Raw genomic sequence first — 23,974 nt, forward strand, 5'->3', positions numbered from 1 at the left:
GCTTCGATGGAAACATTTTGGCAAAGCATTTCTTTTTACTTTTTTAAATTTAATTTATCCAAACCTAAGAAAGTATTCTCTTGAATCACTAAATAAAAAAGAAGGAATCTCAATTTACAGACCATTTTGAGAAGCAAACGAACATAAAAGTCTTTATCGAAAAAGGTTCCCGGTGAAATGACGCGTTAGTTAAAAAGTGAATTGAAAATACGCCATGTTGAATTCCAGCTGGGATAAGCGGCGTTCGAAACAGCAATAGAAAGATCCAACAGTTGAAAATTCTAGAGCTGGAGCGATCTGACGCATTAGTCACAATTCGGTGGTAGTTTGTGGAAAATTTTCAGCTGGCTGTTCCCGTGAAAAGTTTGTCGTGGTTCCATTCGTTAACCCTCGTCGAACTTTGAAATACTCTGGGTTTCTTTTTTTTTGTTCGCACCACGTATCAGGCCGTTAGTTTCGAACCGTCCGAATAGTTTTGCAATTTTTTCCAGCGTTTCGGAGAAGTGCCTTTTTTTCTAAACTTGGACCCCCTTTTTAAGCTATTCACATCCGCTGTCAACCGACGACAGATTATTTAATGATCATAACGGAACTACAAAATTCGACGTTGATACGCGCGTCAGAGCTTCTTACTAATACAGGATCGTGTGTTACCACCCAGTGATTGTCAATTTGCGTCACGCCTGATCTCATATACGTAGATTGTGGTTACGCGTCCTCCGACATCAGACTCTCTCCTACGATATATCGAACAACCGTCCTTCCCTGTAATTGTCGAGTTTTCTCAATATTTCTTTAATATTTTTTCGTGACACAGAATCACTTTGTAGCTTCTCAGCTACGACGCAAGTTAAGACTGAATTAGTTAACACTAAACCTATCGCGACCGGACGAATGGCTACATTAAAATTTGGCACTCGCCCGAAGAAAACGGAACTACTAAACGCAACTAATCCTAACGCGTGGTACCAAGGAGAAATATTCGCACGAAAATTGCACTTCGCTAATAAAAACCTCGCGACTCCGTGCCACGATTAATATAAAACTCTCGAGGCTTTTTTTTTTCGCCGGTGTTTATTTTTTTCTTCACCAGTCCCGTGAAAAACGTCATCACTTCCCCGTGTACTCGGCATTACTTCCGCGGCGGTTTGTAGTCGCGTCCCGCCCTTTATTTCTAATCAAATACCTGTGGAGCGCAACGTTCACGTTCCCGCGAACTTCCTACGCCCGCGGTGAAAACTTTCGAAAGCGGAAGCACTTAAGTAATATAAAGTCTACCGAAATTAAAATTATTGACGGAGTTTATAGCGGCGTCGCGTCGCGGTAAGGAAGTTCACGGGAAATTAACATCGCTGCGTAGCGAAAAACGGTATCGAAGTCCCGGATTGAAAGTTTCATATTGTATTATCGATAAAGCCCTTGTTTTAATTAGGAACATAGTTTTGTAATAAACAAATGAGGATAAGCTGGTGCGAAAGAATTTCGTTTCTTAACTGTTTACTTTGAAATGTTATTTAAGCAACGAAAGAAATTGATTTTTTATTGAAGTTCCAGAGTAGCTTCTAGCTGTAACGAAAAGTACACTGTATTTATTATCAAAATATTCTGATGCCAACAAATATATTCTTCTTTGACATAATTGCAAAATTAAAATATATACAAGAATATTTGAGAGAAAGCTAATTTCCGATAACAATGTTTTTATTGGAATTAAAGATATAGTTTCTATTAGAAACTATTGGAAATGGGGTATAAGTAAATAATAAAATATTAAATTTACAGATTAACTTTAGGTTTATTTTCTAAGCTGTCACGAGCAAACTGTGATCTGTTCTCAAGGTGGAGCTGCACAAGACTGACCGATGAACGTTATAAGAAAACCGCAGAAAGAATCGCTAGCTGTATACAGCGTAGTTTTGGCACATCTTAGTCTCTAGTAAACTACAAGAAGGGTCCTCTTCGGAGCGTAGGCCATAGCCTAAACGAAAACTTTCTCTTTCATTATTCTGCAGTTACAGATATAACATATTCTGCATATATTCTCAGTACATTCATTTTCGTAGTAAAACAACACGTTGAATTTCAGTAAACATTCCAACAGAAACGAATGAAATTAACCTTCTCCAAAGAACGAAACTTTTATCATCTCCTGCGACATAACTCGTTGTTGAGCAACGAATGATTAACTTTTCCGGAGGAAACGAACATTCCCTTGTAACTAAATGCAAGATGAAATCATAAAAACTGTTCGAGGCGTGTAATTTCGCTAATGACCCGTGTCAGCAGTTTATACCGCGCTAAACCTCTAATAAAGGAAATAAAGCTGCCGCGTTGCAAAGTAAAGAGCGTAGGATCAGATACGTAGCGTCAAAGAAACAACGTGGATCGTCACCGTTGACGTTATCATGCCAGCCGAGGACGAAAAAGGTAACGAATGCGCAACGTCGCCTCCGTTTCCGAGAAAGCCCTTTGAATAATTTCTCAGACGGCGTGTATACCAAATGACGTTAATATTGTCATCCGGCGCGGCTGTACGAAATAGCGCGTATCGCGGCAGAACTATGACGTTATTACGTCGTTATAACGAAATATTCTAACGAACCACGTATGCACGGTTCGCGTGTTGAAAATTATTCGATGTCAACGTTCCACGCGGGGGGAGGGGAGAAAAAGAAGAAAAAAGAAAAAAAAAAGGCTGGGAATATTTCACGCGATATATTGACCCCGATTTGTCGACGGCGCCGCCCGCGATCGAAGCGTATTAACATCGAATTTTTCCGCGATTATGCGTTATTTACGAAACCTCGCGGCACCGTAATATCGCGAATTTATAGCAATTTCGCCTCCGGAGGTGGAAGGAGAACAGGAATGCTCCCTACTTCGGCCTTAAGTTGTTGCACACACGTAGCGAACGGATAGTTTCTCGGCCACGTTGTCGTGTTACATGCGGCGCCATAATGTTTGCGTCGCCCGTGATAAACGGCGCCTGGCGCCTTTTCATTTTACGCTAAACTGCGGATGAGAGCATTCTGCTCAACGATTCGATATTCCAACGTAAATATCGCAGGCAATGCTTGGAACGTCGGTCTTGTAACGGAAATTTTAATTGCACTTGAATGATATAGGATGTTTCTAAACTCTGGATATAGTGGATATTCCAGCGAATAAATTGTTAGGAGATTATTGTTCGAATAAAATGTTACGGACCCTCTGACTGCGAATCGGGCGTGTGTATACGCCCTCGAGAAATTGGCTCGGAAACGTTTATATTCGTTAAATCAATTTTAAGGAAAGATCAGCTTATAGGGGATGAACAGACGAAACATTTTTATATGTACAGTTTATTCGTAGGACGCTTAGTTTCGAAAATAAAAATTGAATTAGCAGTGACAGACGAATTTATCGCTATTACGATAGACGTCTTTAAGCGAGATGCAAATCAATTGTTTTCCGGAAAACAAACGATATATTCGCGCAGTTTCCGACCGGGTACGGTTAGGAAACCATTTACGGAGAACTAGGAAATGCACAATGCTTGAACCACATTTGCCTGCAAGCATATTTACATGCAACAAAGCCGTAGCAGTTGCGAGAATTCAATCGTCGCGAAATTATTCTGTATTGTGTCAATTTTCGCGGAATTTATGTTGCCGCACCTCGAACCAGGTGTGTTCACATCAGAGATTGAAAACAGTCACGGCGAGACGTAATGCGGGATGACTGCGTTAACAAACAATTAATTTTACAGCGCATCGTGTCGTGTATTGCTCGGCAGAATTAAAAATAATAATTATCGGAGAAAGGCGAGCACACGAAAAGAAACTTGAGAAATGGAGCAAAATTCTTCTTGAGATTTATTACAGACATTAAACAAGCATTTTTTTTTTTTATCTTTTTATTTTTTAATCTCTTTACTTGTTTTCTTACCACTGTTTAAAAATCGTACAAATTACTAACCCCACCACAGTGCCCAAACCTTTTAAATCATTCAAAGGAACAATATTAATTTTATTTTATTTTATTCTGCTTTAAATCGTACAATTTTGTTTCGTTGTAGTTGTACTTCCACATTTGTAAAATAAATTTTTGCGAAAATCAGGCAAGTCGTGTTCCTGTTGAACATACCGTATCCGTGAGAAGGGAATAGAAAGAGAAAAATGGAGGACACGCATTAATTTCAATGCGGCCTAGATTTGACGCTAATACGTGGAATGTATGGAGAATTCGGCTGTCAATAGTTATATCGCGGGTGGCACAGGCTGGGACTCCCGTCCTCTACGACATCGGACTGGACCGCAACCAGTTTATTTAATCGATGCATTATGCAAATTGACATAACGGCTCCACTTCGGATGCAGTAATCGACCACCATCTCTCGACTGATTCACAATAGGACAATGTGTACGTTGAATAATTGGCAGTAGCGTGCTGCGGCTTCGAAATCAAAGCTACTGAACTTCCCCTTCGTACCTCGCGTCTGAAAACGATGGACATGCGCGGGGATTTTAGGTGCGCTAGAATTTCATTATCAGAATCCTTCGTTAGGCGAATGCTTTGACGGTCGTGCTTTCCTTTACCCGAATAGGCCACGTCCTTTTGGCATTTTAACATTTTTAATAAATTCTTGATTTACACATCATAGTATTAAAATTATATCGAAACCTTTAAAGCGTGCAACCATAAATAGAACGTGCGTTTATGTTAGTAATATTTTCAGGCGTCATCAGCGTCGATGATTAACGACATCTTGAAGGCATACTTTGTAATTGTCAGTGTACTGTGTATTTATTGGATTAGTTCTACTGCAATGAATATATTTTATCTACGAAATCTTATGCTTTACGTATGCACAAACGTTTTCAATCGGATTTGCATGTTAAGCACGTTAGGCAAACACGCAGCTAAGACGCACGCTTCGGGGGTTGACTCTGCGCAGAATGCAGGGGATTGTACATGTTTACACTCAATTTGAATAGCGAAGGAGAGTTTGCAATTTATAAAAAGTATCGTTACCATCTGTGGAACCTTAGCTTTAAAGGGCATATCGAAACTAGATCTTGGAAAAGAATAATGATCCAAGCATAAAATCCTGAAAGGATTTATATATAATTTTAGGTGGCCACGATTTATCTTTAAGCAACGTGTTTTCAGAATAAATTATTTTCTTTTATGGCTCGACAGTATAGAACACTCGGTCGATACAACGTCCTGACGGTAATGTAGGCCATTGTATCGACGAATCCTTCGATCAATTAGAATTCTACATTACCGAGTATTACCGACTGAACGTGTTGCGTTACCGTTAGAGCACTCCATCTTACTCTTTCGGTTTCCCATAATAAAAGCTTTCACTGTATAACTCGTGTCCTAACCACTTGTTGTTCCATCATGTGGAAATTCTCTTATCTGATCACTTTTGTCCCCCGCAATTAGTTCACATAACGGAGGTTCTACTTCTGAACCGTTAAGGGTTGAACATACTGCATTCGCGTATGCCCCATTACGATACGTAAATGCTTCATAACAATTACGAGCCTGTCGACAGCGTCTTTACGGCTGACGGCTGACACCGCGGTGAGTTGTATTCCCGCATTAATTGGAAGCGTAATTGCAACGATAGCAGCGTTTGACGTAACGACAAAACACCCGCTCTGTTGCGCAGGAATTCCGGGATTGATACGAGACCAGGAAACGTTTAGTAGGGGAAATAACCGTGTTCGAACCGTCGTTCGCGGAATTTTCGGTTCGAATTTCGTCGCTGAGAATTCAAATTTGAATCGAAGCCCGAGAATTAGAGAATAAAAACAAAATTCTGGTCATAAGAATAAATTCCTTCTCCGTGTGACGCAAACAAGTTAATCACACGACATATCCTACCGTTTGACCTACACTGTACCCAGTATGCACTACAGTATTACCTAGTTCCACCCTAAGCGAAATAATTAGTCGTGGGACATTCGCATCGCGAGCGCTCACCGAGTCCCCTTAATTGCAAACAGAATTACTCTTACGTCTTAATTGAACGTTCCTGGGAAACGTGGAGCAACATAAATCAGAAGTTTCAATCACTTACTCGGCTCGTCGACGTTCCCGAGGAAAACTTCCGCCGCGACAAACCGAGCCATCACGCTCATCAGCAAAAGCATCCCCTTCATCCTACGACTGTGTTTGGCCGAACAGTCCTCTCAAGCTCCTTCTCCTCCCTCGCTCGAATATCGTCCTCTTGCTGGATAGCAAGTAGGTCGAGACAACTGACAAGTTTCAACGAATCCAGTCCAGGGAACGGCTTGGAACTCCTGCGTCAAACCGGTCCTACGTCTTCCAGGACCTACCTGCGTCCGTCGCGCAAACTTCACACCGCACTCGCTTTTCCACAACTTCACACCCCGACTTCCGTCGTTCGTTGCTCGTCTATTATTCACCTCATCGACGTTTACCTCGATCGAGGAACAAATTGTCTAATTTCTCGACAGGGACAATCTGATGCTCCGAGCAACCTTAAACAGGATCACACGCTATCAAACGCGAACAGAATTCATCCATGAAACGTTTGAACAAGAATACATGGAAGAGAGTATGGAACAAATTCGCGACGATGTACCTTTCTACTAGTCTTAAACAGAATCACACGCTATCAAACGCGAACGGAGTGTCATTCACGAAACGTTTGAACAAGAATGCACCTCGCTGAGGGATCTCGTCCTTTTTTTAAGCCGTTGGTCATCCCCCATCGGGGCGACTGCGTGCGTTCTTTGTGGAGCGTCTTCGCCGTTATTAATGGGGCTACTCGATCGGCTAATCGCATGTTTCGTACACGGTTCATTAACGATGGCTTCGTACGCTGCTACGCTTCGCACGGGCGTCCGTCATCGTTCGTCGATAGTGACGTAACGGGCGTCTTTTTTAAAATAACTTGCGCGACGCGAATAGATGATACCGACGACACTGACGACACCCAAACGGCGTCATTAGGATCCATCGGATGCTATCGCGGTAAGATACGCACGCTGTCGTCGGTCCATGGTGTACCACGGAGGATCGAAGATGTTCCACGTACTCCAGCGACGATACTCGCGTTTAAAACTTCCGAATCGACGACGGGGAGGAAATGTCAACACTTTAGGCTCCCATCTGCATCTTCGCGACGGTTTTATCGGCGAGAAAGCGGTGGCCGACCCTTGGTAGACAGGTGGAGTTGACCAGGTGGGGTCAACGTATTTTTATAGACCCTTCCAAAAGCTCCTCTGGTCGTTAAGAAACTGACAGCGCTTAAGGAATTTGTTTAACGATTTCGAACTTTCTGTTGGTTAATCACGACTGATTCGAAATTCCTATGGTGTCTGTTAAAACCACGAAAGGACAGAGTAGGAGCTGACACTGAGACGATGGATCGCAATTTTCAAACGTTGATCTAGTCCTGTCTGTGAGTTCACTGTTGGATTACGAGAAATGGTTCACGCATGAGGTTACTTTCCGTTGTGCACTTTTTAAAAAAAAAACGAGTTTCGGCAGTGGAAATGATCGATACGATAGATTGATAATTCACTGTGCGTGTCGGTTATCCCGGCGAGAAGGAGCGTAGTCCATGCGCGAAGTAGAAGGCGCGCTCACTGCTGCGTCGCAGCAGGCCTACTGACAGGGGCAACCGAGCATTCGGCTGAGCTCGGTACGATTCGTGCAATTCCGCCACCCTCCGGCGGCAGCTTAAAGCATTCTCCGAGCACTTTTCATACCCCCCTCCCGCCCCTTCGCTGGCGATCACTACAGGCTATTCCCCTTGTTCAACCCCCAACGAACAGACAAATGTTAGAAAACGGTGCGAGAAGCTCGAACGTCGTATTTACTATTCATTCATTATCCCAGGGACTTAGCGGAGAACGTTAAAAACAGATCGCGAATCATTTGGACTAGTTGGAACGTGTCGGAGCGCGAACGGGGAACCTATGAGTTTAAGAAGCCATGGCCGGTCAGAAATTTTGAGATTTTCTATTGCATTTGTTTATATTTTCTTAACGCTACTTTCTTTGCTCCACGACCACGTAAGACGCAAATACCTTAATGATTAGCTTCTTTAGCCTTCCTAATAGATTTTACACAAGTGGAACAGCAGTCTTCGACGTTTAAATGAGAATTAAATTTCATCTTGCTCCCTGTCTAAGAGCCTTAACCTGAATCCCCGACAAGATTGAAACTTGCAAGTATACTACCACAAGGTATCAAACATTACATTGCAGAAATTGAGGCTTTAGAAACATGATGAAAAAATGAATTTAATTTACGCTGAGGAAACATATATATATATCGACACATTTCTCCATAGCGATTTTTGTTTAAATCAATATTTAACGAGTTATCGAAGTTTATATGCAGCTACGTGTTCCGTCCTCTATATACAAATAATATACATGAATGTTGCTGTGGAAAAAAACGAATAGCATCCAAGTTCAAAACAGCTGGATCGAAAGGGTTGAGAAACAAATTCAAAACTCTATAGTAAACCGTGAAACTTTGATAGATTTGTTCAGAGAATAAAATATCTTGAGTGAAAAGAATTATTGCTTTCGTTAATAAAATGGGCTGCGTTTAGGAGCGTTCTCGTAGAATTGAGCGTTCCTCGTCCAATTATGAAGCGCTGTACCTAGAACGTTTTGGCCTACATTCTCTCAAACCGAACCTCGCCATACCCGTGGCCCCAAGTTGTTCATAAATGCCATAAATGAAATGGAATTTGCTTGGGCAAAGTCACCCTAAATTGTCTCGTATTTCCTGGTGTAGCATTGCCCGCGGAAACAAATTCGTAAGCAAATTAATTTCGATACATTTGCTCTAACGGATTTCCACCAAATGGAAATGCGAAATTAATGGGTTCTACGAGCATCAAAAGTTCATTACTCGCCTCGGGTTCGCTAGAGATCGTTATAGCGAGGTTAATTCGAGCTGATCTTTCTTTCGTCTCTCGTAAAGAAAAGAAAATTATACGAAGATAATAAAGTCTATTTCATCTCTTATAAAGAAATAATAAATAAATTCAAGTCTATTTATTAAAGTTGAAATACTTTAAAGATACAAATTTTAAGTTTCTGAAGAGAATGAAACAATTCGAAGCTTCTAAAATATTGAAGAGTTTTAAAACATTCAAGACTATTCGAGACTTTTAAAATGTTCAAGATTCCCAAAACGCTGAAAACCTCGTTCGTGACATCGAAGCGGATTTTATTTTCAAAACAATTCCAAAATGACACAGGAATCTGTATTCTTGGTCGTTGTACAAACAAAATTACTGGTAAGCCTGCCTAACAAGCCTAGACCATATAATCCCACTCTGTAACTTTCCTTCGTTTCCAAACATTAGTTTCTGACGCCAAAAGCTCCAACAATATCTACAGGGAAAGTTTAATGTGTCAACAACCATAGTCAAAACAAAATCGATTTACCTTTGGAACCCAGTAACGGGTTGTTCACTCGGCATCGTTGAACTAACCATGGCTCCATTTCTCGGCCCTTTATGAAAACCTATAAGCACATGGACTTCGTCTTTCGAACAGATAAACAGGATAGCATGTTATAAGTCTAACAGGGATATTTACACAAATCCATATTTTATATTCAAATATGCAGAATGTATGCACTTACACGCGCAATACAAACAGATATCTAAATGTACGGAATGTGTAGACGAATTTCTATTTTTTATATTCATCGTAAGTCGTCCAATTCGATTGCCAATTTTTATTTCATAGACTGTTGTCTTTCATAGACAACGAAATAAAATTTGTCCTTGTCGTCAATTAATATTAAATACTGTTTACAAAACTTACACCTCTCGAACATTCGAAAAATATAGAGAACAAGATACACCATCGTTTCTATTTAATTAACAATAAAGTAAAAGTTATAATCTGTTTACAAACTCATTACCAGGGCAACGGTTTCCGTTTGCCGGGCACGCGAATGTCGCGGATCCGGAAACGGCTACGCTGTCGCCCTCTATCGGCGACACGGCAAACTTATCGGTCACTTCAAAGCTCCGCCGGTTTTTGTTCAACTTTCCTCCGCCCTTTGTGACGCAAGCACAGCCGGGATCCTATTAAAGCACGCGAAAGGGACGAAATGGTTTCGTATGTCTCTAAATATTGCAAAATTCTCTGCGAGAAAGTTACCCGCCGTCCAAACAGCGGACGCGTTTTTTCGCCTCATCGCGGGGAAAAAAAAAGTTTCCCGCCAGCGAGTGAAAAATCGTTCCATTTAAATGTCGAACTTTCGAATGAACATTTTCATAAATATGTATTCCGTGCCGGCACTGTCCCGGCTTTTGTCGCGCCTGGCTTTGCCGTCGCGGCAAAGAGAATAGCATTTTATTTTTTTTTTTTTTTTTTTATTGTCTCTCCCTCGGAATAAAGTTATCAGCGGACGCAGTCGCGATACACCGCTGAAACTTGTTTATTGAATTACGCAAACCGAATGTCATTTCGCGTTCGTTGCGTCCTGTAGCGCCGGTTTACGCGTATTCGCTGAACCTGTAAAAATATGTACACAGCGGGGGCGAAATCGTGTCGCGTTAAGCGGACACGTAATATTTCGCTTCACGGAGGCCTGGTAACTTTTTATGCGCGCTGGTTAGTGGGATAGATTCGGATTCGATCTCGTAATGGTGTAGCGAGTAACGATTACTGACTGTAAGATCGAAGGAGCATCTATGTCGAGGAGAATTAACGGCAGTGAAAATCAATGATGGACAGGTGAGGCCTTTCTTGACGACTGGGCGTTTCGTGTTTGCCGAACGCGTTAAGAAATTTGCTGCTTAAGAAACCTGAGTAATGAGAAACGCGGCTATCGATCGCGCGAGGCTTCTTATCTCTGATTACGATCTCCCGAGTCGGTTACAAAAGGGTCCGTTGAATGAGGTAGGAAGTGCTACGTTCGTCACAATTACGACGAGGTTACTAAAAGCTCGGGAAGGTCGACAATGGAGTGCTCGAGAGGTTTATTGCTTCCGCAATAAGATTCTGGGGCGCACCCCAAGAAAGGGGTTAAGTTCAAAATACACACTGGTCAGATGATGCGGATGTCCGAAATTCTGAAATATCTTGGCGGAACGATACTGATGGTAGTGTCCCGACCAGTTACTCTTAATTTTAACAGTGAAACGCCCCCATTCGATTGTCGTTTTGCGCTTGGAACTATTTTCTTAAAAAACGAGGAAACAAAATCTATTTTAAGAAAGTTTCTTTCTGTTGAGATACGATCTTAGGTTTGCTCGCTTATCTTCTTAAATAATCGAATTTTATGTGAAGTGTCCTCGTTCATCTATCTGTCGTCTACAAATGCTCCAGAAATCCTCTTTATCGCTTTTTTTAAATGACCTTCTTGATTGTACATCACTCTAAATGTACCTCACACGCTCTCCTTTTATGCAACTCTACCTCGAACTTTGTTGTTTACGTTGCGTATATACAGTATGCACATATTTTTGAACATGCAGTCTTATCTTGTTTATGTCCGTGAGCTAACATAAAAGATAAGATATATTCAAGTCCTATAAATTCAAACACGAATTATCGAGTCTTTTGTTATTCACAATAATTAAAAGATTTTGAGTTGTTTCAATATTTATTCAGAAACAATGTTTGTTAGACTTATTTGTCCCCTCGGAGAGGACATCCGAGTGCAAAGAGTTAAAACGTTACTTAATTAATTTGATTATTAAAAAAGAAAGATGCACGAGCCAATTCAAGTTCATGATTCCAGCACGAAATTTCCAGGACTTTTATTATCCACAAAAATGAAAAGATTCCGAGTCCCTTTTGTTGTAATCCGCAATAAACGTTATCACGTATACAGGCGCGTGCTCGTGCATTACCTGGATGAGTCCAATTTACGAAATTACAAGCACTCGGCCCTCCTCTGTCCGGGACACAAACATGGAAAACAACAGAAAAGAGTAGCGAGACGAGAGACGTTGATCCCCTGAACGTTGGAAACATTTCATGCCACGATTCGGACGAACAAAAGGACCGCCCGAAATATGTGCTGCGAATGCGCAAATGTTTTTGGTCAGCATTGAGAGTCAGGGGAAGAAACCGCAACGCTAACAATTGTTTCGAAGAAAAATATTTGGCGGGTGGTAATTGTGCCAAAAAATAAATTATTTATTTTCTACTCTTAATAATTACAAAAATACCCCGAAAAAATATATGAGACGCAGTTTATAAGTACGAATATTTTCGTTTTTGCAGACTTTAATTATCTGAAATAGCAACCAAGAAAAAAGATAATAAAGTTACGGATGTTTACCCTCGTATTAACCTGTAAGTGACACGTACCAAGAAAATCAGGAACGATGATCGGTTATTTAGCTGACACGTGTAAAAGTTTCAGAACGTTCGGAGTTCTGGAACATGGTTAAATAATTAAAAAGATACAAAAATCCCATGCGTTACGCTCCGTAGTTGAAGTAGAATGAAATTATGGTCAGACACGCTACGCGTATCGTTACTGCTATGCGTACGACAGGAAGGCAACCAGTTTCAACAATTTTGTAATTGATATCACAAAATTTTCCTCAAAAGTATTCTGTTTATAATTTCTTAAACGATATCTAAACTTAGTTGTAACTTAGTTGTAAATAATTAAAAAGAAACAAAACTGGCAATATGAAACAAACTAAATGTAATTTTTTTTATAAGCTATTAGACTGTTGTAGTGAAAATATGCAGTCCCTGTCGTATGGATAGCTGTAACGATACGCGTAGCGTGTCTGACCAGTATCTCATTCTACTTCAGCCCATTGCACGGAGCGTAACGCATGGGATTTTTGTTTCTTTTTCATTATTTAACCATGTTCCAGGACTTCGACAGTTCTGAAACTTTTACATGTGCCAGCTGAATAACCGATCGTCATCCCGGATTTTCTTGGTAGGTGTCCCTCACAGGGTTGTTTCCAATTATCACCCGCAAAAAATAAATTGCAGAAACGCAAAGATCCCCCGGACGTAATAAGACATTTTTCAGAGAGTTATCGATGCGGTTTTCTAGAATCGTTTCCAAACTGGCTAAATGGGACGCAGGATTTGCTGACTCGAAATCCTCGTTCGGAACCTCTCGGGACCGAACGGCGCGGGCTTGGGGTAAATATTGGTATCACGACGAATCGCGTAGTTGGCCATCCTGAACGTCTGACCCTTCCGTATAACGACTTTTGTTCCTGTAAAACTATAACTTCGAAGCGATTTACCCTTAAGAGGGTATCATCGCGACTCCGACGATTTAAGTGTAACCATAAAAGTAACAGTTACGATATCGTTTTGCTGTGACATTGGTACTTCCTTTTTATCAGCGATTTTTTTATTGACGCCGTAAATCGAAACACGTATGGCTCCCAACAATGGAGTCAAATTAAACCAATGTCTATCGCCTTTTTTTTTTTTTAGATGCCTCCCCTCGAAAAATGTAGATTTCAAATGGTACGATAAAGATTTATTGCAACAAAACTTTGACGATTATTACGAAGGAGGTTGTAGAATTTTGCTTTTCAAAATGTACAAAGGAATTGCGTTATTCCAAATAACATTGAAAGCCTGTATTACCCATTCACTGCTAGAAAAATTTAAACCGTTTGCTTTGGGCGTCAAGATTTAATACAGATTTGTAATCTAGGTTATTATTTTGATAATAAAAAGTCTAAACGAGTCCGACAAAATGTAGACGTGTAAACCACAGAGATTGAGAAACGCTACGTTAGATCTATCAGCTAAATCTTGGGACAAAATTAATAGTTCCACGCTCCTGTGGTGCCTTCTGTCCGCTAGGTCCTCCTAATATTTATATATAAGCCATTTTTTAGTAGCTCCACGCATTTAGCCTCTCTTTAGTCGCTCTTCTTGTCTCAGCAATGATTGTCACGTCATTTTACTTGATCACCATTTTGATCAACCGATTGACTGATTGCGATCACGTTGACCACTGACAAGACTATTTTGCCCTGCTCGTCCGTATCCATGGTGCAGTGGGGTAGGTTTGGCCTTCGGTGCACAATTCACCCTTCTCTGATGTGAAGGTCTCCCTCCGTTGTGATGTGGGCCAGATAATTGCTCGGAATCACCTGTCGTTTGACGGTACGAAAGACCGTTCGCCTGGGTTGTTAGGGTGTAACTGGCAAAGGGGTATTGGCCCCCGTTTGAATACACAGTTTCTCTGTTTGGCTGACAATTATGACATTTCGGTGGTCGGTGTAACGAGGCCCTGTCAGGAGACGCGAAGCTTCGCTGCTAATTGCCATGATACGCATTTCTGTCTTGACTTCTGCCCGGTCAATATTTACCTAGCTCTGTCACAAGTTTCGTTACGGATATTCACCTGTATTATCTCTTCGAGATGAAAACACGTAAATATTCCAACTTGATACAAATAATTTTAATAGGGGTTGAAAATGTACCCTCGTTGGTGATTTCAGCAATTTTATTTTATTACAATGAAACGATAAATATAAAATGACGTTTCTAATCTCAAAAATCGTATACGTTTTTTTAAGAGTAAAATAAAGCATCGATGTGCACAATAATAAAGGAGAAGAATACCGATAGAAAAACGAGGAAAAACAACTCTAAATTAATATTAACATAATTGCATTGTAACTGTAATATAATATTTAAGCATTCTCTACTTCATCAGCTTCGTCATTTTTACGTATATTCCGTGAGTAGGTTGCAAAAGAAACAACGATTTTTTGTCCATGATGTACGGTATTTGAGTCTTCTCGCACACCTCGAGTTTAAAATCGGTCAAAACCCTGATAATTGCTAACTTTGACTGGTTGTTGGCGAATCTCGCTCCTGGAAAAGAATATTACATACAATTGCCGATTCGACGTTCGTTTAAATTTTCTTAATCGAACAAATATTTTACCGATGCAATTCCTTGGACCATCGCCGAACGGCAAGAAGAACATCGGGTGCCTGGATTTGTCGCTTCCGTCGGTGAACCTGTCGGGATCGAAGACCTCCGGATCCGGATAAATATCTGGATCGTGTTGAGTCGCTACAACTGGCATGAATACTTGCTGACCCTTAGGTATACTGACTTTCGTTCCCGAGAACGTATAATTTTCTAAAGCCATTCTGGACAGGTACAGCACTACTGGATATTTCCTAAGAGTTTCTGCAAAAGTAGACCAACATTATCTTTTTCGATTTGTACATGTCCAATTTTCTTTGTTTATTCGTCTTTTAGCCTTTCTCATTTATTAAATGAGTGTCTCATATATTATGATTTCTCCGAGCATCCTTTATCTACTTATTTTTTATCCATTTATTTATTTATCAAATGCGATTTTACTCGCTGTAAATTGTTTCGAATACTAAACATGTAAACCATACCTTTGAGACATGCATCTAGATAATGCATTTCCTTTATGCAGTCGTATGTGACTTGACCGTTGGTCTTTCGGAGAACATGTTTGAGCTCTTCGCGAAGTTTCTCTTGAATCGGTGGATTCAGTGCCAGCTCGAAAAACACATGGGAGATCGTTACCGAAGACGTCTCGAAGCCAGCAACGAAGAAAACAAACGCCTGTGCAGTCAAGTACTGTTCGGTCATCTCTGTAAAAACAAGTGAAATTAATTATTGTTTTTTTCGAACGCTGTACTTGAAACGTTATACGTTTCCTGGGGAAACAGTAAAGAAAAATGTGATTCATACTTTCAATTCCAAGTTTCTCTGGATGTTGTTTCAAGTCTACCAAAGCATCCATAAAATCGTTTCTACGAACGTTATTTTTAATCCTGTAATTCACGGTCTCCCTGGTGATGCCCGTAAGGAATTCATTGACTTCGTTATCGACGAAAAACCGGCCAACGATCTTGAAAAGGAACGGATACTCTCTCAGTCTGTCCCTGAAGAAGGTCTTCCAGCTGGTTTGAAAGATTTGCCGACCAATCTTGCGAAACGGACTGTCTTCCGCTCCCAATGCGTTCATCTCCAAACCGAACGCGCAGTTACCAATCACGTCCGTGGTGTACTTCGCCGCGATTTCGCGACATTCGATCGGCTCGCCCTTATCGACTTGGGCTTCTAGGTACTTTACAAAGTGATCCGAGCACTCGAGCAACAAGTGAAACATCTCCTTCAGCTTCCCTGACGTGAAGACGGGAGAAAGTCTGGTCCTTAATGGTTTCCATCTCGGTGCATCCAACCTGAAGAGGTGCACCGATAATGGCTCAACCTGCAAATATATATATATATATATTATTGTAGTTCGGGCAAAAGTATAAATACACCTACATTCGTACAATATGCGATATTTATCGTAAAATAACGTTTCTCGTAGTCTTCGTTTCCTGAGTTTCATTGAAATACGTGTGTTAGTTCGTTAAAAAAATACCATAATTTACGCACGTCTATTCTTGCCTGTTCAAGTTTAATTTGCGTACAGTCGCTTTTAAGTATATTTTCAGAAACTAATGGCGACTCGAACTCGAAATTATACTGGACAGTAACGCTTGATAATTCGCGCCTTTACTTAAACGCCCGATGTTCACTAAAAAAGAAACACCGTAATTTACATACATCGTCGACAGGGCCAAGAGTTCTCTCAGCGAAGACGGAGAAATCCTTGATGAGGACGTCCTTCATCAGGTCCGGATCTTTCAAGACCAGTAACGGAGTTCGTCCTCCAAACACACCGATCATTGGTTCGTCCTTGAATTCGTAGTAAGCCTTAACGAAACAATCGCTGACCGACCCTTTCCCAAGGAACACATCCATGAAATTGCCCACATATGGAAGTGGCTTCGGGCCCTTCACGCCCCGTTTCCGCCAGAAATCGAACGTTGACGTAGCATAATAATAAAACAAGAACAACGCCGCAGCGAAGAGTCCGAGTGTCTCGACTAATGGCCAGGACATAGTCCCGTTGTGCACTTTCTATCCGTTGTTCCCGATTAATAACTACACGGTTGAAATCGAAACAATCGCGAGTTGCTATAACAGAGACAATTTCAAAGGGACGTCAGTCCGGTCACACTGGCATGTTCCTTCGTCGCACGGTTACTGTGGACGCGATATATCAAGTCGGTTTGGTACAGATACTGGTTTTTCCACTACACGCTCTCCGCGATGTTACAATCTCCCCATTGCTGTTCCCTTTATGCAAGACACATTTAATACCATGACTTGCGAGCCAGTGCAACCTAGTAATTACATCTACACGGACACGAATACGTTCCTCTATTATCTAACAATTACCGAACACGATCAAAGTATCTTATCGTAACATCTAATATTGTTCTCTCGTATTGCTTGTAAATTTTCTTGAATCTAACGGATCTATGGTGCTGCGATGACTGGCGGTACATGTTACTATGTATTATATTTTTCAAAACTAACACGCGTAAAATCGAATCTTAAGCTTAAATAGAATTTCTTTTACTATAAATACTTTTATTGTGATATCGAAACATATTTTACATAATTCTTGTAACATTCTATAAGAATTTTACGGAAACTCGACACTCAAACTGCATGACCAAAATTATTTTTACAATGCATAAAGGAATTCAGGTGCATTTTACAATGCAATGGTGAAAAAATAATGTTAAGTTTAAATAAAATTTCTTTATAGATTTAATGAAATATTTTATTCAGATATCGAATTAAAGATGATATTAAATATGATTGTAGATATAATACACCTATCGTTGAAACTATCATTGCATAACTGACTTTTTAAATCGAATTGACATTTAATACACAGCTCTTTGTCTACCATGTAAACACGTCGAGGTTTATTTGTATTTGACTTCCGGTTAAACAGCTACCACTAGTTTTCAAATAGCAGTAAAATCAACTTTAAAATTTTTTGAACTCTCTCGAGTCATGGTTAAGTATCGCTGAAGCCTACAGTATTTCCAATTAGAGCTGCATCTAAAGCCTCACACCGAATCTGGGTTAGCATTGAGTAGCTATCCAACGCAAAATGACAGAGCAACTTTCATGCAATTACGAATATTTCCACGACTTTCTAGTAAGTCAGATATTAAAATACTTTGCACAAATGTCGTTATGTCGTTAAAAATAACAATATATGTATACTGTATTTCTCTGAGAAAAATGACACGTTGGCGAATAATGCTTACAATAAATTTTATTGTTTATAAAGTAATAATGTTATAATGGGTATTCGAAAAAGTTCGTGGCTACGCAGGCTTGTGAACAAATTTGTGCTTTTTTACGGAGAAGATGCTCTATCAAAATTTTGATGTCAAAGTGCAAATGTGCAAATGGTTGAGATACGCCACGCACTTTCTCGAATACCCAATATAGTTATCAAGTTATCCATGAATGAGATTAAATTAATTGGCATATTTACAAAATTCTTCAAAGTTTCACGTTTTAATAAAACATTGATAAGTTAAATCTCGTGCGTAGGCTTATATAAGACTTTGTAGAAACGTTTCATAGTGTAAAAGACTCCATAGAACGAAAGTGTGTCACGATCGAGGTAGAGACTGATTGCTAATGGTCTCCATTTATGTTCTAGATATCAAAGTGGCGCTCGAGTGAAAAAAACATGTAGTTCAGAAATAAAATCTACGATAGTATATCAATGCAACGTTTGATTTTGTTACGTGCAAAATTATCCAAAATAGTGTTTACCGTAATAAAACTGAAAACTCTGACAAATTTGTTAAATGTATTAATTTATTCAATTCTGTTCATAGAGAACTGTTAGTAAATACATATTGGTGTTATAATAATTGACTAGGGATAATGTATACTATGTAATATTATATGTGTAATAACAGTGAATCATTCCTTGTACGACATATAATTTTTACTTAAAAATATAGTCTCGATGCATTTTTTGTTCTGCTTTTCCATGACTTGATAGAATACTCATTGCAACGTGTTTTGCATCCAATCCTTTACGTGGATGGATTCGAATATACGAGTCACCGGTCGATTTACACAAAGACTTCTTATATACGAGTCTCGCATCCAACGCGGCTAATAATTATATGGTACGTGCGGTACTTGTTCTCGTACGTACACAACATGATTTACGAGGTCAAACAAATTAAATTTTCCTACAGAGTGATCCGCGTAAACTGTTACAAGCTGTCTTCTCTGAAACCATACAACGCAGGGTTCGAATACATTGAAGTCGGTAATTTTTAAATTATTAAATTATTTCGAATAAATAGATTATGAAAATTTAATTTTCAAACCAATCCAATGGCCTGGTTATTTGAATATCATAACGATTTCAACACCGCCACCATGTCTTGCGATTATGTGCAAGTCATTCGAAAATCAGAACCGATCTTTCGGGGTAACGTTGGAACTGAACAACAACTGATAAACATTCATTCACAGAATATACTACACTGTATATTATATTATCATGCGCGACGGACAAATATGCATTTGCAACGAAAAATAAAGAATATCGTCGGTATCGTTATAATTACGCGACAGTAGTATGGAAATATGTATTCATGCATTGTCTTGTTTATCGTATAGTTTGACGAGTAATCTAATCAGACAACACTTCGAGTAATGTTTAAACGTTGTCATAATGCGACACCACGTTATCCATTAGTTTAAATGAATCTCATTTTCGAGGTAATTATAGATAGGTCCTTCTTGAGTATGCTTCAGATAAGACCTAAATACTCAATGCTATTTCGGTGCTTTACTTGTTTGTTAACACTTTTTTTGTTTCTGTTCGTCGTATCACGAGACGTGTCATAAAGATTCCAATGTTTCCTAATTTGTAAATTATTCCGGTGCCACATGTGTTTATTTATACGGCTAAATATTGTCGCGATTTACAAACAAATAAAATACTCTTCTACTATTCAATTTAAGAGAAACAGTTTTTCGTTAATTTCAAGGTGACTTTTAGATTTTGTTATTTCATTGAAGGTAATGAATTATGGCTACTGTTTTAAGTTAACAATATTCTCAGAGATACGAAAATGACGACGGAGAAGTGTGTAATCATTAGCGCATGTTAATCGCTTCAGCGATAATGTTGTAGTACTTTTCCGAGGAAATTCCAAGATCGTGGGTTAGATAACTTCTATGTTTATAAAAATTGAAACTTTAACAAGATCTCCAACGCAGAACCGTACGTAAATACACCCAGAAACGTGAATCACAGAATCGTATAGTATCAATGGATAGGATTTGAAGTGTTTGTTTCTTAAAAGTAACTTAAAATATTCCGGTGCTTGAAATCCATTTAAAATAAAGACGGTCTCTGATAAATCAATAATAAATAAACAATTTAATATTTGTATAGAATAGAGAATATATACACTATTCGTATTTACGGGACACAGCTGATAGAATATAAAAGATAAAATACTCGTTACAATATTTAAAAGGCACTTAAATTTATTTTTCGCGTAAGTCAACAAGAGAATAGCATTCGAAATCATTTTTCTTCGTTTCTCAGCGAAGCCGAAAAATGTTCGCGATTTGTGATCGGTAAAAGAAGGGATCGAAAGAAGTAAGAAACTAGAGTAATCCAGTCGGGAGCAACGTGGCCTCGGGTTGTTACTCGCGTTCCTTTCTTCCGAACAAAATTGTTTTCCGAGGGAAAAGCGTCGCGCGCGGACACGTACACAAACGTCGGTTCGTTATGCCGTCAAAGGGTGAATCGAGTTCCACTCGAGCACCATTATTAAATGCAACATGCAAACGCGTTGTGCAACATTGATTTTCTCTAATTGCCCCTTGTTCGTGGCCCGTTATGGCTGACTTCCCACCAAATCATTACCGTAGATTGTCCTCCTCCATTCGAAGGGGTTAGTTAATACGCATTGTAATTTAACTCGTGCCTTGCGTTGAGTGAGCATGAAACGAAAAATTAGGGGAAATCATGCGTGATCATTCAGGGGAAGAGAAGAGTAAAGTGTTGCTGTCGATATACTTTATTCTCTGTATTTATTTATGTAGAGTGCGAAGCAAAATTAGACCTATGGATGAATTACATTTTCGTTAAGTTAAATAATTAACTCGTAAATATTACGGTAACGATTACGTGGAGGATTAGATATAACGCGACGAACCGTGCTTTATACTTGCAGATTTATATTTATTTTTCTAGTATTTACGTATAGACACATTCTATTAATGAATACGATAATTAATCACAACGTTAATCAAACAATTGTTATAAAAGCCTGGTAATGTAGTAACAGATCTTCGTCTTTCGCCAAGGTAACGTTTACTAAATACTTGCCGGAGGGGAACGTTTTTGGTATACCTTCGAAATTATCGATAACGTATTTCTCTTTTCCGTAGACACCCTGAAATCCGAACAACCCAATAATGCATTAGCGTTAATTTTAATCACACAATTAAAGCAATCGTCAGACGTGCGCGGATCTATATGTAAATTATAAACAAAATGTACAAATAAAAAAAAATGTCTATATTCAACTGTACATACATTGCTTTATCTTTTAAATTCTTATTTATTTAATTGTTTACATACCGGTCCGGGGGGACAATCTTTGCTGCTCAGATCTATCGCTCTTATCATGGGAGTTGCTATGTTGTCGTTGCCCAAACTTATCATTTCGCAAAGGTTCGTGTCTATATGGATCCCAACGTCGTTCGTGTATTCGCCCATGTAAAGTCCGTTTATATTTCCTCGTGCCTGTGAAAAGTTTATCACTGTAACGCGTTGTTGTAACCACCAACTATCTATTGCAATAAGCTTCCACAAAATTCACGCGAATTTCTGCAACAGACATTTCTTAAATACATTTCGCTAATTTTGAATACGACCGTGACTACTACCCGCTAAATTATACTCATCTTCCTCGAATAATCAAAATTATTCTACAATTTAGAAAATTCGTGACAGCCAAGACGACCCCCAAGAATGTAAATACTTTGTTTAGAAATATGCGTTTCGTTTGAATGAATCCCATTCGTCGAATAAAAGTGCTGTGAATACGTACTTTAATACCGTCAGGCAATTGTTTAATGACCTCTATGTGCGAGGACAAAGTAGACCCGTATTCGCTATCGTCGTTCACTTCCAAAGTACATGAATCTTCTTTTACGTACTCGGCGCTAGCATATACACACTCGGCATCTTCGAGCATCAAGTCGAGGTGAGCCTTGTGGCAATAAGAAACAGTTAAAGCACAGGGTAAACGAATGTGGTAAATTAATTAGCTACTAAAATAATTTTAATAGCTAATTTATTAATATCAAAACCTTCGTTTTCTATTATTTCATTTTCTTAGTCGCAAATTATATCACTGACTCTGCCCAAGATCACAGCTCGTCACTCAGCCGCGCCATACAAATCACCAATGGAAGAAAAATCCTTCGATTATTTTATCCTCACCTGCACTACGCACCACCGTAGCGCACAAAAACTGAGCAACAAGAAAAACATTTTCTCTTGATCCTTGCACCGAGTATTTCGTTCCGACTTCGCTCTCGAGCTACTGAACATTTTTTCAATAATTCGTTATACTCGCTGAGATAACAGCTACGAAATCTGTGATTTTATCAAAAGCCATTGTAGCTGCGAAACTGAAATAATGAATAACTATTTATGAAAGTTAGAACAAAAATAATCGTGGGAAACACCGTGGTGAAGCGATCCGATTTGATACTGTTGTCATTTTGATAATATCATTTGCTAGTACTAATTACTAACGATTATATATCGTTGTAACAATAGTTACTATTATATGGTATTATTATTATTTTTAATTTTACGTTCACAGTACCCAAATAGTAATTTACATTCCACGTAGAGAGTTGGATGAATTACCAAAAATTTTGTATCAACGTCGGCAAAGCGATCGCACGCGTTCAGTTTACTCAAGCAATTATTTGGTCTCCCGCAACGTCCTGTAGACACCGTTCGACCATGGGTTTCCATTCCAAAATGAATGCAACAGCTCCCCGACGATATCGTAAATTTATCTTTCGGCTAGCGTGCTAGGTATTCCGTTGGACCCCGGTAACTTTTCTGCTGCCACGAGAAACCGAAAAATAGCGGAAACAAGTCACGTTATGCCCGCTTTGTCGATGAACTGGTCGCATGCCAATGTTAACGGTCGATAACCTATTCCATTTCGTATTCTTTCTGATATAGCCGTGCGAAAAGGAGAGAGGACATTGAACGAGGTTGACTTCTGTCGGACCGAGAAGATGATTTCTATCGATATCGGCATATTTCCTCCGAAAAATTTCGGTTTCTGTATGCGTCGCGTTAGCTGTGACTTCCTGGCATAAATATTAGAATTATTTTGTAGGGTGCACATATAGAAATTTTTTGCTGACATTCTATGCTAAATATGTAGATAAGTATGCCTCTGGAATAGTAAAACATTTCCAGTTTAATTCTTACGTGTGCGCGAAGTTTGTAAATATTTTTTTTTTTATACGGGAAAATTCACTTTCCTCGATCTAAAAGAAAAGAATTTGATATCACTCGTCAACTAAGGGGCTCGTTCAATTCTCGAAACGTGACACAAAAGAATCAAAATAATCGGGAAAGTCTCGAAACGGCGGGTGTCGGTCCGATAATGCAACGCATGTCGCCGGGCACTCGACGCTTTATGAGCTTATTCCAATTCCGTGGGGACGTACATACTGTTAAACGGATTTCGTCAATTCATTTACCACTTGATCTAGCCGCGCATTTCAATTATACGTGTACCCTTTTGTCGGTGGGTATCCTGTACGTTCCATCGCGACACGGTCGCGCGATCCGCGCACACAGACGGATCCTGATAAAGTCGTGGGAACGGATGCAGTCCACGGTAACAATTGAATTAATCTCGATCGAACAACACGACCTCGAAAACGAAACAGGAAATCGCGTTGTCGCGCGCAAAATCGAGCAAACTCTCGCCTGGCCCGCCGAATCTATTGGCCGTTATTAGCCGTTACTGTTTTCCAGAACGTTGCTCGTTATTGGCCCGCGCCGCGCTTT

General features: G+C 39.6%; 3 protein-coding genes across 3 annotated transcripts in view; all 3 read right to left on the reverse strand.

Moving 5' to 3' along the window:
- Positions 1–7,624, reverse strand: part of LOC128894445 (hemicentin-2-like) — a 41,450-nt gene extending 33,826 nt beyond the window's left edge. The window contains exons 1-2 of the mRNA XM_054156165.1: positions 6,602–7,624; positions 6,074–6,497 (exon numbers count right to left, since the gene is read on the reverse strand). Of these exons, the coding sequence (XP_054012140.1) occupies positions 6,074–6,155 (82 nt within the window). The 5' untranslated portion in view covers positions 6,156–6,497; positions 6,602–7,624. The remainder of the gene's footprint in view (positions 1–6,073; positions 6,498–6,601) is intronic.
- Positions 7,625–14,439: 6,815 nt separating this feature from the next.
- On the reverse strand, positions 14,440–17,132 carry LOC128894444 (probable cytochrome P450 6a14). Its single transcript, XM_054156164.1, has 5 exons — positions 16,564–17,132; positions 15,697–16,219; positions 15,375–15,596; positions 14,905–15,156; positions 14,440–14,831 (listed from the first exon to the last, which is right to left on the reverse strand). The coding sequence occupies exons 1-5, from the start codon at positions 16,900–16,902 to the stop codon at positions 14,659–14,661; spliced, it is 1,509 nt and encodes a 502-aa protein (XP_054012139.1). The 5' UTR covers positions 16,903–17,132; the 3' UTR covers positions 14,440–14,658.
- A 3,798-nt stretch (positions 17,133–20,930) lies between these two features.
- LOC128894180 (uncharacterized) lies at positions 20,931–23,800 on the reverse strand. Its single transcript, XM_054155714.1, has 5 exons — positions 22,805–23,800; positions 22,370–22,560; positions 21,975–22,136; positions 21,503–21,667; positions 20,931–21,314 (listed from the first exon to the last, which is right to left on the reverse strand). The coding sequence occupies exons 2-5, from the start codon at positions 22,478–22,480 to the stop codon at positions 21,168–21,170; spliced, it is 585 nt and encodes a 194-aa protein (XP_054011689.1). The 5' UTR covers positions 22,481–22,560; positions 22,805–23,800; the 3' UTR covers positions 20,931–21,167.
- Between the last annotated feature and the right edge of the window lie 174 nt (positions 23,801–23,974).

This window comes from Hylaeus anthracinus, unplaced genomic scaffold (genome assembly GCF_026225885.1).
Source record: "Hylaeus anthracinus isolate JK02 unplaced genomic scaffold, UHH_iyHylAnth1.0_haploid 3, whole genome shotgun sequence".
In the NCBI taxonomy this organism is placed as follows: Eukaryota; Metazoa; Arthropoda; class Insecta; order Hymenoptera; family Colletidae; genus Hylaeus; species Hylaeus anthracinus.

Bases quoted from the DNA above. Each gene is read 5' to 3' on its own strand.
- LOC128894444 (XM_054156164.1), bottom strand. From the start codon at position 16,902: ATGTCCTGGCCATTAGTCGAGACACTCGGACTCTTCGCTGCGGCGTTG. The intron at 16,220-16,563 runs GTATGTAAATTA...ATATATTTGCAG, and splicing joins CTCTTGGCCCTGTCGACGAT to GTTGAGCCATTATCGGTGCA. The intron at 14,832-14,904 runs GTAAAATATTTG...ATTCTTTTCCAG, and splicing joins TGGTCCAAGGAATTGCATCG to GAGCGAGATTCGCCAACAAC.
- LOC128894180 (XM_054155714.1), bottom strand. From the start codon at position 22,480: ATGTTCAGTAGCTCGAGAGCGAAGTCGGAACGAAATACTCGGTGCAAG. The intron at 21,668-21,974 runs GTACGTATTCAC...AACTTTTCACAG, and splicing joins AATTGCCTGACGGTATTAAA to GCACGAGGAAATATAAACGG. The intron at 21,315-21,502 runs GTATGTAAACAA...TTCGGATTTCAG, and splicing joins AAGATTGTCCCCCCGGACCG to GGTGTCTACGGAAAAGAGAA.